Below are 13,351 nucleotides of genomic sequence, written 5' to 3' on the forward strand. Positions count from 1 at the left end.
TCCCACATCCCTCCCCCTTGCATCTTGCTGCATCCCAAAAGATGGGTGTCTGAACCTGCTGCCCTCCCAGCCCCGGGGAGCACAGGAAAAGGCTCATCCTCAACCCCCTGCCCGGGTTATATCTTTGTAATATCAGGTTTTATGGAGCAGCACGCTGAGGTCATCGCAGCCGGCCGCGCTTTTGCTTCGGCGTGGTCGCCGTGGCAACGCAGGGAGAAACAAAACACGGAGTTCAGCACAGCGAAGTTTCCTGGCTGCCGGGGCTCATTTTTCTTCATGGGCTGGCTTTGGAGGGAGGCAGCGGAGCGGCCGCTCATGGAAACTCAAACGTCTTTCCCTCTCCCCTGTCTGCTCCCCCGTCTCTCTCCGCAGCAATGGAGATAAAGGTTACACATCTGGTTCGGATCTACTCTGTTTGACAAAAAAAAAAAAAAAAAAAAAAAAAGCCGTGCTCCTGCTGTCCCATAAATCATCCCGCAGCTGGAGCGCACTCCCGGCTCTCGCTGGGGCTGTTTATCCCGCCACGTCCCACTGAGCCCTGGGGTTTGCTTTTGGGAAGGCTGCGCTTCCAGAGAGCTGCCTGCTGCCATTTTGAGTGATCCCCAGCCTCTGGGCAAGGCCTGGGAAGTTTAAAGTTATCATGGATTAGAGTTTTGGGATTTAAATCCACCCAGGATGCTCAGCTCAGCTCAGCTCGCGGGAATGGCGCTTGCTTGCAGTGAGCTCCCTGTCAGGTGCTGCTCCCCAGGAGCAACCACCCTGCCCCGAGGAGCTTATGGGGCTATAAAACATAGGCAGAAAGCAACTGAACACCTAGAAAATCTAGGATCTTCCAGATCCCCTTATTTTACCTTATCATCTCCATCTTACTCCAAGGTTTAATGATTTTGGGATTGGGAGTTGCAGTATTTCCATCCCGCAAGCAGAAGACTGCTGGCCAAGGAAATGCCCACTCTTCTGTCCCCTTTATCTGAAGATCCTTTGCTGCAGGCTCAGCTGTTCCAAGTTTATCTGTATCTCTGTGTGGATACAGTCCTAATTTCCAGGGATACCAGGCATGGAAGACATCATTTTCCTTGAACTCCTGACCTTGCAATGTCAACACTGGCTGTGTAGGGCATTGCTGGAAAACCTAGGAAGGGTCTGGGCAGGTACCTGTGAGCATCTATAGGCTTCTAGACTGGCTGCTTTTACTGGTGTAATAAATTTAATACTGGCTAATAAAATGTGTCAGAGCCACTTTGCCTCTCCTTGTAAAGGTCTCCCAAGAAGGCTGTGATTAAATGCAAAGCTGCAGCATTGATGGAGCCTAACCAAGCATTAAATGCTGATGCTGTCCTAAATTTAAGGGCCTGGCTTCAACGTTTAAGTCTAGGACACATCCTGCTCTTCATTTTATGACCCCATAAGAGGTTCTGCCTGTGCTCTGGTTTTGAAGCCTGGAGCTCTCACCCGCAGGGTTGTAGCTCCCTGGCCTCCAAGGGCAGCAGGGTCATCCAAACCTCTCTGGATTTCAACTGGAGAAAGTGAGATTTGAGAGTGACTATTCGTAATAGTTTCTCCCAGGGACTCCACTATCACTCTTTAAGGAGGAGGTGCGGGTGCAGGAGTGGGTGTAGGATTTTGTGGCTCCTTCTAGGCAGCCCTACTGTGGAATACTCCATCAGGAAGGTCCCTGGTAAAATAAGGGCTGGTGGCTCTGCTGATTGTAGCTCACCCATCTCTCTTCAGGTCCTGGAAGGAGAATATGAGAAAGATGTAGTGACAGGACAAGGGGGATGAATTTAAATTGAGAGTTGGTTTAGATTGGATATTAAGAAGAAACTTTTCCCTGTGAGGATGGGGAGGCCCTGGCACAGGCTGCCCAGAGAAGCTGTGGCTGCCCCTGGATCCCTGGCAGTGTCCAAGGCCAGGCTGGATGGGGCTTGGAGCAGCCACATTGGGATAGTGGAAGGTGTCCCTGCCCATGGCAGGGGGTGGGACGAGATGAGCTTTAAGGTCCCTTCCAACCCAGATCATTCTGTGGTTCTTTGACTGGGACAGAATGAGCACTCAGATTCGAAGTCAAAGCATTAAATTCAAGGTTCACTTGGACTTTATGCAGGTCTCTGAGGCAGGGTCACCTCAACCTACATCAGCCCTGTGAAGGTTTCCCTGACCCGATCCTGGAAAACTCCAGAGATTTAGAGCAATTCCAGTGACACTCTTTTACTTCACAGTGTGCCCTCAGCTTGAGGGGAAATTCTAGGCTGGAGTCTGGTTTTCATGGAGTTGCTGTCCCCCCCCCAAGGCAGGGGTGTAAGACTGAGGCGGTACCTTTTGAAGCCAGGCCAGCGGCATTTTTGATGCAGGAGGTGATGTCTACAGAAGAAATCCTGCTTAAAGGGGGGGTCTGAAGTCACCCCAAAAGCACCAGGGCGTGGATCTCGGGGCTCCCCACTGGCAGCCGGGAGCGGAGCGCGTGGCTCGGGCCAGGCTGGGCTATTTTTACTCCGGGTCTGGTCCCGCAGCCACGCTGGCAGATGTGCTCCCAGCTGCAGATGACTTCCATGTGCAGCCCCTCGTGGCCGCTGGCCGGGGGCCCGGGGTGTAACGCGCTTCCTTAAAAGGCTCGGGAGGCGCCTGCAACGCCCCGGGGATGGGAGGGGATGAGGGGCCCCTTCCCGAGCTTCCTTCTCCCCCCGGCGCGGTGAAACCCCGGGATGCGCCCTGGCATCCTGGAGGGCTGCACGGGCCATGGAAAGCAGCTTTCCTGGGAAACGGGGGCGGCGCAGGCATTGGGAAAACCTTTCCCGTGCGGCAGAGGGGTGGGAGGACGGACGGAAGGATCACTTTAACCTAAGTGCAGCTTTTAAACCCCGTGAGAGCAAAACAGGGGGGCTTGGCCATGCCTGGTGCACGGCGAGGTGCCGGGCAGGCTCCTGTGTCCCTCGGCGCCACTGCAAGAGCCAGTTACAAGAATTAATAAATAAATAAATAAATAAATCACATTTACCCATTCCCGTCTTTTTTAATGAAGCCCTTGTGGTCTGCTCGGGGAAGGTGCCAAATAAACAGCGCAGCTTCCCCAGCTCAGCTGCCACAGCTTGGCTCATCCCCAGCCGAGCTGTCCCCTGTCCCCACGCTGTGGCTCGGTGCTGACGGGAAGTTTTGGGATCTGGGCTGCTCCTTGTGCCAAGAATGGGATGCCTGGACTGTAAATCCCCATGAGGACAAAGCCCAGAGCAGCCCTGCGAGCTCTTCTTGCGGCCTGGACAAGTCAGGGTGAGGCCCTTGGAACCCTGTGGATCATGTGCAGCACTGAGCAGGGAGCCTGAGGTGTCAGACGGGCTTCATTTGGTCTTGCAAGTGGTGTTTTGGAGGGCAAGTCCTCCTCCTGGGAGCTGCTTCCAAAGGCATCGTTGTTGTGTGTCCAGCACACATGCAACATCTCCTGTTGTGACCCCTGGAGATGCACCTGAAGGGCTTCAGAAAGCAGCAGGACAGCACCAGGTTGTCTTCTCGTCGTGCCAGTCCCACCCTGACCCATGGAAGAGCACCTGGAGATAAGCCCTGAACTGCAAGGGTCTCCTTTCCAAGATTTAACCAACGCAACCCAGTTCTCCAGAAGTCAATGCCCTCCCCCTGCTTTTGGTGCTCCAGCTGCCCTCTCCATGGCATGTGCCTGCAAGGCTCCATTCTTCCTTCCAGGAACCTTCAGCAGGCCATGGGAAGAGTTATCAAGCCCTGCCTGTGGACAGCAACAGAGGCCCAGGGACGTTGAGGACATCAGCCCCACAGCCCAGAGCTGTACTGTGCCCTGGCCACTTCCATCTGCTTTGTGCTTTCAGCAGGGATTTTTGAAGGGGCAGGGAAATGTGCGTTGTTTCTGGGAATTTTAGCTTCCTTGGGTGAGCTCAGAGATGGACAGGAAGGGTAAAAATCATGGCTATGGAAAGTGAAGGAGACAGATGAAAATATTTATGAGGTCATTGATTCACACAGGTTGGAAGGGACACCCAGGGCTGGCTGAGGCCAAGTTGATCCATGCCATGTCCAGCTGAGTTTAAATTCCTTCAGGATGGAGATTTCACAACCAAGATGTCTCTGTCTCCACCTTTTTCCAAGCTGGAAATCTCCAGGTTGCCAGCAGCCTCTCAACTCTGTCCTCCTAAATACCCATACTACATCTATCCTCTCTTTGAGGCACAGTGGGATTCCCCCCCCCCCAATAATTGCTTTCCAGACCCTGGAAAATGACTCCACTGATACCCAGGTGGCTTTAACAAAGACAAACCCACGAGTTTCTCAAAACCTCCATTAGACTTTATTTAAAAGTTCTTTGTATAGACTTCTGGACACGGAATCCACAATAAAAATAAAATCCCCCTCCCTCCCGCTGCTCCCCCCTCCCCAGATTGCTTTGCTTTGTATTTTATAAAACATACAACATCAGAAGAATGCCAGAGGCACCCTACACCACAATTTAAAGATTTGTTAACTGAGGCCTTGGTCCCAGCAGTGCATTTGCATTTGGAAACTTTGCTTCCTTTTCCTTGCTAGTTCGGTTGGCCACGTGTGGTACAAATGCATACAAAGATCTAGTCTGAGATCTAATCCAGCAAAAGGGGGAAATAAAATAAAAATAAAATAGGAAGAGTGAAAATGGAACCACTTGTTTGTCAGAATCAGCCACTCTCTTACACAAAGGCTTCCCCTGTAAAGTTATGCTCAGTTATGAGAAAGATAAAAGCAAGCAGGTAACAAGTTGCAGTGAAATTATTATGACTCTTTTTTTTTTTTTTTTTTTTTACTCATTTTCGTGGTGCCTTAGATAGGCAGATTGCCAGAATTGGGGGGGAAAAAAGGCTAATTTAGAGACATGTTGAGAGACAATAACAATCTGCACTTAGGTAAATATTTGGCAACGTTGAAGCTATACAATATAACCCGGGCACATGTAGCACTCAGTCCACAAACAGTTTAGCACCATATTGATAGGTCATGCAGCAAAACCCTCTCCTCGGGGTTTGCTTGGGAGTTAAAAGCATGAAATATTACAGTGCAAGGTCGTCTATACCCTTAGCTTCTATAGGGACAAGGTGGCAAAGGTCTCAGAGGTAAGTGTTGGCCAGCCCCTGGCTCTATGTGCCTATCATTGTCACCACGCCGGGGTTGATGGTACCTGGTGGACAAAGAGGGAACAAATAAGGTTTAGATGCAGGATATTGAGGGAAGATAAATGAGGTAATTGCCAGGGCTTGCTGAGGAGTGCAAGCCCATGCTGCAGCGTGGGAATGCCAGGGATTTGGCTGAGTGCCTCTTACCAGGGATGCAGAGTTTTTCACATTCTTTCTGCGTGTTGAACCTGTTCTCGTTGCCGCCGCAGCCGCCGTACCAGAAGCGGGCGCAGCTCTTGGTCTCGGGGTCGTAGTACCACTTCAGCACAAAGTTCCTGCAGGTGCCCTCGTCCTTCTGCAGCCGGCAGATATCCATGACTGTGGAAAAAACCAGGAGCAACAGCGGTCAGTAGCACTCCTGGGTGAAGCACAGCCTTTTCTGAGTGTATCCGCAGGGCAGGGCTGGAATGCAAGCTGAGAAAGGGCATCCACAGCACAGAGTGTGCACATCTCCTGTGCCTAAATCCCATCCCCTTCTTTGCAAAGAGATGCTCTTTCCCTGGAGGCCACCAGCCCTGGTGCACAAGTCCTCTTCTGTGTTGCTGCCATGCACCCAGGAGTGATGAAGGGGGAGTGTTGCATGGCAGTGGTTGTCTGCAAATCCCTTGGATCTGTAGGAAATGAGTTGGCAGGTCTCAGAACTGAGAGAGGACTGGCTGGGCTGCAAGGGAAGAAGTATTGGCACCATCATTTTCCTACTAAAATGGCTGACTTCCTCTGACAAGAGAAATCTTCCATGTGAAGGTGCTCCTGGATCTACCACACATTGCTCAGGGCATCTTTCATCCCTTGCTGGGTGAGTGGGGAACAAAACAACAAAGCACTTGGATGTGGCAAAATTAAAATGCCAAACAACTTTACAAAACTAGAATTAAAAAGTATTTGATATCCGCCACTGATTTACCATCAGGTCACAAACTTCCCTTCACACGGGGGTGCAGAAGGAGCTCGTGTCACCTCTGCTCAGCACAGAGAAGGGGGAGTCAGAAAACAGTATTGACCTTGCAGTTCAGCTTTGTTTTTGGGCTCCTACCAAAAGGTTCCCCATGCCTTAAGCAATCTCTTTGCCTTTTTTATATTCAGATTTTCTTTTTCCAAAGTCCATGTCCCTTCTTCCCCACCTTCCAAAACACTGAAATCCAGCAGATGTGAACACAGGAATGACTCTACCCCAAACCTGCACAGGAATCAAATCCAAAAACTAATCAAAACAGAAGAATTTCTTTTGCAAATATAACCTAATTTTCCCCTCTTTCAGTCTGAAATTAAACAAAAGCTTATCCAAAAATTTCCAAGAATTTATGGAGAGCAAGACCTAGGGAGTTAAAATGTGTTTTAAGCTGTGGCAGGTTCAAAAGATGGGGAGAGCTGGGGTTTTAATTCATCCCGTGGAGAAAATGTGCCTGGGCTCCTCAGTTGCACTTAACAATTATTTTTGTCACGGTCAAAAAATGAATAACAATAAAAAAATAGAACCATAGAATCATTAAAGTTGGAAAAGCCCTCTAAGACACTTGAGCCCAACCACTACCCCCGCACTGCCAAGCTCGCCACTAAACCACGCCTCAAGTTCCACACCTACACATGAAAAATATATATAAAAAGTCAATAATTAAAGGAGATCACAGCATTTAAAAGGCTTCAAATGGGAAGTGGGTCTGGTGCATGTTTTTGCACCCAAAGTGCCTTAAGGTTTGGGAGCTCAACTAATTTCTCAATGTTGCACCTGCTATGGGCTGAACCCAGAGCCTGAGCCACCACCCAGCACCTTAAAAGCTGAGCTGACTGAAGTCCTGTGTCTGTTTTCCATGGAGGGTCAAGCTCTGGCTTTGCAGAAAATGAAAAGGGAATAAAGCAAGCAGAGAGTGGTGGGCAGGGACATGAGCATCCCTCCAGGGCCCCTTGGCTGCTTTTCTTGGCTCTGTGCACAGGGCAGAGCAGTGCCAAGTTGATGAAATATCACTTTAGCCTCAGCAACAGTTGCTGGAAATATCATCAAGGCATGTGACAATGATCAGAAGGGGCTAGCATGTAGGACAGGGCTAGCAGAAACACGTGCCCTCCGGAGAAAACCTCATCAGAGAGGGTTCCCTGCTCTCTGAGGGTGGAATACTGCTCTGGAGTGAAGCTACAGGTTCCTGCACTGCTTCCTCCAGCTGCTAAGTCCTCAAACTACGACCAGAGGATCCATGATGCCCATTTGCATCCCCAAAGCACCTTGAAATCCCCTTTTGCTACCCCAGACGTCTCTGTGGCTGCTGGTGGCCACCTCCTCCTTGCCTCCACATCTAGGCAGGGCTGCCAGTGACATAAAATTCCCAAGCATGATCTAAGGATCCTAAAATAAACCTAAGAAAGTCAAATGGGGTGGAAGGGTCTGTAATTTGCCTTTTCAGACCCTGTCATGACTCTGCAAGGACTGAAGCCCTCCCTTTAGGTACCAGAGCTGTCTTCACTCCTTGGTTTCCCTCCCAGCTCCATGAAGGGCCCTGAAACCCCTCTGGGAGGGGGAGGCTGCTCTGATAAGGAAGATTTTCTGGGCTCTGTTCCCATCCCAACCCCTTGCTGAACCAACAGAAGTGATTTCAAGCTGCTTCACCCTTTGCAGGTCTTGAAGAGGTTTGCAAACACAACCCCTTAACCTCAGAAACTCCTTGAGGAGAGGAGGGCATTGCCATTTTCCTGCAGGCTCCTCCCTCAGCCTTGACTTTTATTTTTTGGTGATGAAGAAAAACATCTCCATGCAATACCCAAGCCCCACGGAGCCACATTCCATCAGGTGTTTTGGTTGCAAGCAGTGAAATGTTGGGAATTCTCTGCATTTCAGCAGAGTGGTGGCACTTTGTGGTGACACAGAGATAACACAAACTGGTTTGGGACCGTGCCACGCTCCAGCTCAGCAACCACCAGTCTCTGATGAAATCCAGTGAGTTTTGCCACTCAGGTTGTGCCAACACAGCACATCCTGGTGGGACAACACACATGCAAAGTGACTTGCTCATGCAAAGCAGATGGAAGGGCGTGGTTGTGTGAAGGAGCAAGTGAAAACTGAGTCTGTACTACTTTTGATCTGTGGTTGGACAGGCTTGGATGCATGCTGTGAAATGGTCAAGGTGAAAGAATGGGTTTGCTTGGTTTGTGATGATTAATTTTTGTTGTGGGGGGGTTACCTGATGATAATCTTTTCTCAAGGGGTGGCTGCTGCATGGCTTTCTCAGCTGCTGCTGGAGGAGGAAAAAGCGCATGGGTTTGGATTTTAAACCGTGTTTTCTCTCTGATCCAAACATCATTTGACAATAGGATAAAATGTGAAAGGGTGAATCCTCATGGGGTACTTACATGGCTTTAAGCATTTGTTATTGCACTCAGCTTCGGTCTCAAATCTATTGGCATTACCTCCACAGCCACCATACCAACCCTGGCTGCAGAACTTGTGTTTGGAGTCAAAGAACCACACAATCTGATAGTCCTTGCACTGCATGCCCATGTCAAAGTCCAGCAAGCAAGGGTCTGGCCAATCTGCATGGCAAAAGGTGCAAAGGTTAAGTAACTCTGAGAGGGTTAAAAGCTGAAAAAGCAAAGAGATTGAAAAGAAAAAAAAAGGGAAAATAAGGCCTGGTTCAGGACTGGTAGCATTTCCCTCTCTTAAGTTTTGTCTTGCTGGATGCAAACCTTCCCCAGCCTCCAGCTTACCTCTCCTTGCTCTTGGTTTTGTCACAGATCCAAACCCGAAATCCTTGGAGCAACATAGTGGGAACCCTTGCTCCCCACTGGTGCACTCAGGACTGAGCCCTCACACAAATCCCCCTCCCCTCTATTTTCAAAGCTATTTGTCTTGGCAGTAACTTCTAATCCTTAAGTGTATTTATCTCTAAAAGCAAGTTGCACCTGGTGTATGTGAAGGCTAAACGAAGATTTAAACCTATGTCCCTTTCCTGCCCCAAAAAGGATAATTTAGGTCCAAATCCCTGGGTTTTTATTAGCTATGCTGGGCCATCCATGCTATTTTACCTATATAAGGAGGGCAGAATGTGGGCTTTTCTCCAAGGTCTCTCAGAAGATTTACACATGGGTCTCTCCCATGAACTAGAGGAGGCTCAGCTAAACCCATCCCCAATCCCCTGCTCTCTTTAGTGTCTTTATCCTGTTGAAAACCTTTGGATTAGCATCCCTGAGGAATGCTCCCCCCAGATTGCTGGCTGCCATAAATCCTCAGGTAGAGGCATTTGCCACAAGTGGGTCATCAAGAGGAGCTGAGATGGAGAGGTCTGTGTGGAAGTGCAGAGCAAGCACACAGCACATCCATTTTCCTTGGAGCAGGAGGAGCCTGCACACCTGGGTTCCCAAGGGCTGCTGCCAAGGGGTTAAACAAGGAGTTAAACAAGGGGTTAAACAAAGCCATGGGGTGCTTGTCACCTGGCGGGAACAAGGCTTCTGAGGGGATGTCAGTGCCAGGGAGAGGGGCCAGATGAGCAGGAGCACATGGGAAGGGAAGGATGATGGGTCATGCAGGAAGGAGAAATGAGTCAGTCCAGCACAAGCCCTTGGCCCCTCCGCTGCGAAAAGCTCCAGTGGTGCCACCAGCCAGGCATGAATGAGATCCATGCTCATCCCACTCAACACCAGCAGCCAGAGCTCAACAGCAGCTCCACAACTCCTGGCTGAACACACTGAGCAGCAGCATTTCCCCATGCTCTCAGACCACTTTGTGAAGAAAATGAGCCACAGTGCAAGCAAAATGTTTAAAGGAAAACATGGGAACGATGATCCAGGGATGAGTTTTGGATGACAGATCCATTTTTGGTGTGCCTGCTGTGGCTGTGCTGCTTGATGAAGGCCGAGAGCCCTTTCAGGTCCTTGGAAGAGGGGTTGTGACACTGGTGGTACCACTGAGTGTGACAGCACCGATGTGATGAGCTTGATGTCACCCAAAGCGATGAAATGTATGAACAGCTACGGTGATTATGGGTCGTTAACATGGGGTCAACCACAGAGTAGGGCCTCCCACTAGAACAGGGTGCTCCAAGCCCCATCCAGCCTGGCCAAGCACTTGTTGGGAGCTGTGTGTTAAACCAAGGAGCCAAGACCTGGGATTTGCCCTAAATGCAGAGAGAGGGAATGAGGAAGCATCGGGTGATGTTCTGCATCCACACCTACGTCTGGGCATGTTGGGAGGACATGGGGCACAGCTTGTCCCTGAAGAGTGGCCAGTGCTTGGGTCACAGCTCATCTCCCATCCTTATCACGGAAACAGCACCTGGTTGGAGTTTCCCAGGAAGACCAGAGCAGCTTTGGGGGTTCTGGATCCCTCATGGGGCAGAGACCCCAATGCAGGGCTCAGACCCATGTGGCCAAGGATGTCATCAAAGCCATGATCAGTTGGCTTTGCAAAGGCAAGGACTTGCAGATCCTTTGATCTTGGTGGGACTGTGAGAGCCCCCGGCCCAGCACTCCCCCCCATGGCCCGCACTCACCACTCTCAGGCCCCTCCAGTGGCTCGGTGTTGAGCATCATATTGGCCAGGGACACCTGGGGCTGCGCCGGGGTCTCTGTGGAGGACAGTCAGAGGGTCAGTCAAGGGGAAGGGCATCAGCAGCAGCACCCTCAGTGCAGTCATAAACAAACCCCCTGGCCCCAGCTCCAGCGCAGGAGCCACATCTGGATCTGTTTAGCTGAGCACACACATCTGAGAAATGTTTATTGGAGGCAGCTGACGGGATGAGTAATCCCCAACTGCCCGGCTGCTCCAGGACAGGATCGCCTTCCATCTCCAGCCAGTGGCTCTGCTTGGGCTCATCCTTGGGGGTCACCACAGAGGAGCATCCTCAGGGCCCCATGTGAGTGCTTTGGATGCCCCCACTCACCCCACAGCATTGACAGGGCAGGGGCTCAGGAACTGGGTGTGGCCTCTCTGGAGCCAGTTTAGCTTTGATCTCCTGGCCTTAGAGATGGCAGAATAAAAATGGCACCCCCCAGGGGAGCCAATCCATGATGAATCCATACTCTCTTGTTCCCTAAAGGGCTCTCTTAGACCACACTCCTTCCATCCCACCTCACATCCTTCTAGGAGCTACGGTGAGGATTGTCACAGGTGAAAAAATTCCATGGGGCTGGAGGGCAGGAGGGGGCTGCAGCCACAGGAAAGGCTGGATTTGCTTTTCTTTAGTGTACGGTTTGGGTGCGGATAAGGGGGACAATCCTACTCAGTGTCCAGGTCTCAGCTTGTCACCACTGCCTACTCAGTTTGTTCCCATTCAAGATTTATTCTATGGGAAAAGCAGCTTCCCTGGGCATTGGGAGCTCCAATTTAGCCCATGCAAATATTACTTCTACCCACTGATGTCTTTTCTCAACATTTTTGTGGGCATGTTTATTGCTTGTGAAGGTAAGAGATTGGTCCAAACCCACTGAAGCCAGAGGAAAGGCTCTCTCAATTGTCTTGGACGTGCCAGAGGAAGCCAGACACGGCACTGGCAGGACCAGCGCAAACTTCACACCACGAGGCCAAGTCACCTCTGTGCCAACTGTATTTCAAAAAATTGGCTTAGACAGCAACTTTTGGCCATGCCAGAGGGTTTGGGGAGGCTCACACTGGATCTGCACACATGGAGCTTGGATGCCCAAGGGACTAAGGCCTCTGTTTCATCTCTTCTTTGCGTTTTTTTCTGGATAGTATGGGAAGCAGATCAGTAGCTATGGAAATGGCGATCAGAGAAGAAGCTTTCCTTGCTTATTTTGAAATTGGGCTGGACTGAGTTTACCAGTTTGACTCATTAATAATTGCAGTAGTGCAGGCTAGACCCCCACCAAGACCTTTTGCATCAATGTACAAAACCTGCAGCATGTAACAAACCCCACTCTGGGATTGCCCTTAATTATCCCATAATCTTTGTGGATTTAACTCCACTGAAGTGCAACTCCCATTTTTCAAAGAAACACATCTGCCACGTCTGCTGATCCAGGGGGTGGCAGACATGAAGTGACACAACTGAGCACAGCCAGGGCTGGGATTGTTGGTACCAACTGATTCCTGATCCCTTTTCTTGTCCTTCCCACTTTTTGTGTCTGCTTAATGAAAAAAATGGATGTCCAAAGGCTTTCAAGAGTCACTTACTCGTGCTGAATGACCCTGTGTATGTTACTTTGGGCTGGGATTTCTGGTAGCCAGTGATGACGACGATGTATTTTTGCCCGCTCCTGAGCCCTTGGATGACGTGTTCGGTGCCAGTCAGGTTTTGCCTCTGCACAAGGGAGTGGTCGTGGGCCAAGGTGACAGTGACATCAAAGGTGTTGTGCGGCTCGGGGCTGGCCCAGCGCAGCCTGGCACTGCTCTCGGTGACATCTGTGATCTGGATGTCGTGGGTCTTTGCTGCAGGGCAGAATCAGAAGGGACACCAAGCAGTGAATGAAGAGGGAAAGATCTCAAGGGAAAACTGCCTCAGTGATGCAGAATCTTCTTTCCGTGGCAAGTGCAAGCCAAGTTGGGACTTGGCTGTCTCAGATGCCACTGCAGGGGAGGCTTTGTTTTCCATAGACCAGATGATTTCACCAAGTGGTTTATTTATATTTAATAATCTGTTGCAATCTAGCAAATCAAAGCCTTTTTTTTTTTTTTTAACAAGATTCTCACAGCTTGAAATTCCCAGCACTTTCCCAACAGCTGTAAATGTGCCCAGTCAGATCCTTCTCTAGGGTGCAGCGGATTCACTGAGCTGCTGAAGACCTTCAAGCCAAGCCTGCTTAAGAGTGAACATAAAATCACAGACTGGTTTGGGTTGGAAGGGACCTTAAAGACCATCTCGTTCCAACCCCCTGCCATGGGCAGGGACACCTTCCACTAGACCAGGTTGTTCCAAGCACCATCCAACCTGGTCTTGAGCACTTCTGGGGATGATAACCTTAACATAACCTTAACAGGTCAAAGAAGTTATTATGGAAAGGTTTTCCTGCTCTGGCAGAGTACTGGATGAGACCTTTATAAACACTGCTTAAAGCACTGGTGGAGCAAGAAACATCCAGAAAAGTTTATTCCACTCAAGCTGATGAAAGCATTAGCCTGGCAAAAGCTGATTGCTTTTATTTATTGCTTTTTACTTATTATTTATGCAGGGACTTGCCATCAGTCACTGGATGAGCATCCCTGTGCTTGGACACATTCTTTGATCCTTGCTCAGCTAGTGCAGATCTGCCTG

The 13,351-nt window shown here is 50.0% G+C and overlaps 1 protein-coding gene across 4 annotated transcripts in view; it reads right to left on the reverse strand.

Moving 5' to 3' along the window:
- Positions 1–4,283: 4,283 nt before the first annotated feature.
- Positions 4,284–13,351, reverse strand: part of COL6A3 (collagen type VI alpha 3 chain) — a 58,597-nt gene continuing 49,529 nt past the window's right edge. For 3 of the 4 annotated variants that reach the window (XM_069021720.1, XM_069021719.1, XM_069021718.1), the window contains 6 exons: positions 12,274–12,528; positions 10,634–10,708; positions 8,499–8,678; positions 8,330–8,383; positions 5,307–5,477; positions 4,284–5,164 (listed from right to left, as the gene is read on the reverse strand). In XM_069021720.1, the coding sequence (XP_068877821.1) occupies positions 5,124–5,164; positions 5,307–5,477; positions 8,330–8,383; positions 8,499–8,678; positions 10,634–10,708; positions 12,274–12,528 (776 nt within the window). In that variant the 3' untranslated portion in view covers positions 4,284–5,123. The remainder of the gene's footprint in view (positions 5,165–5,306; positions 5,478–8,329; positions 8,384–8,498; positions 8,679–10,633; positions 10,709–12,273; positions 12,529–13,351) is intronic. The other variant, XM_069021721.1, reaches the window with a different exon arrangement.

This window comes from Aphelocoma coerulescens, chromosome 7 (genome assembly GCF_041296385.1).
Source record: "Aphelocoma coerulescens isolate FSJ_1873_10779 chromosome 7, UR_Acoe_1.0, whole genome shotgun sequence".
Classification (NCBI taxonomy): domain Eukaryota; kingdom Metazoa; phylum Chordata; class Aves; order Passeriformes; family Corvidae; genus Aphelocoma; species Aphelocoma coerulescens.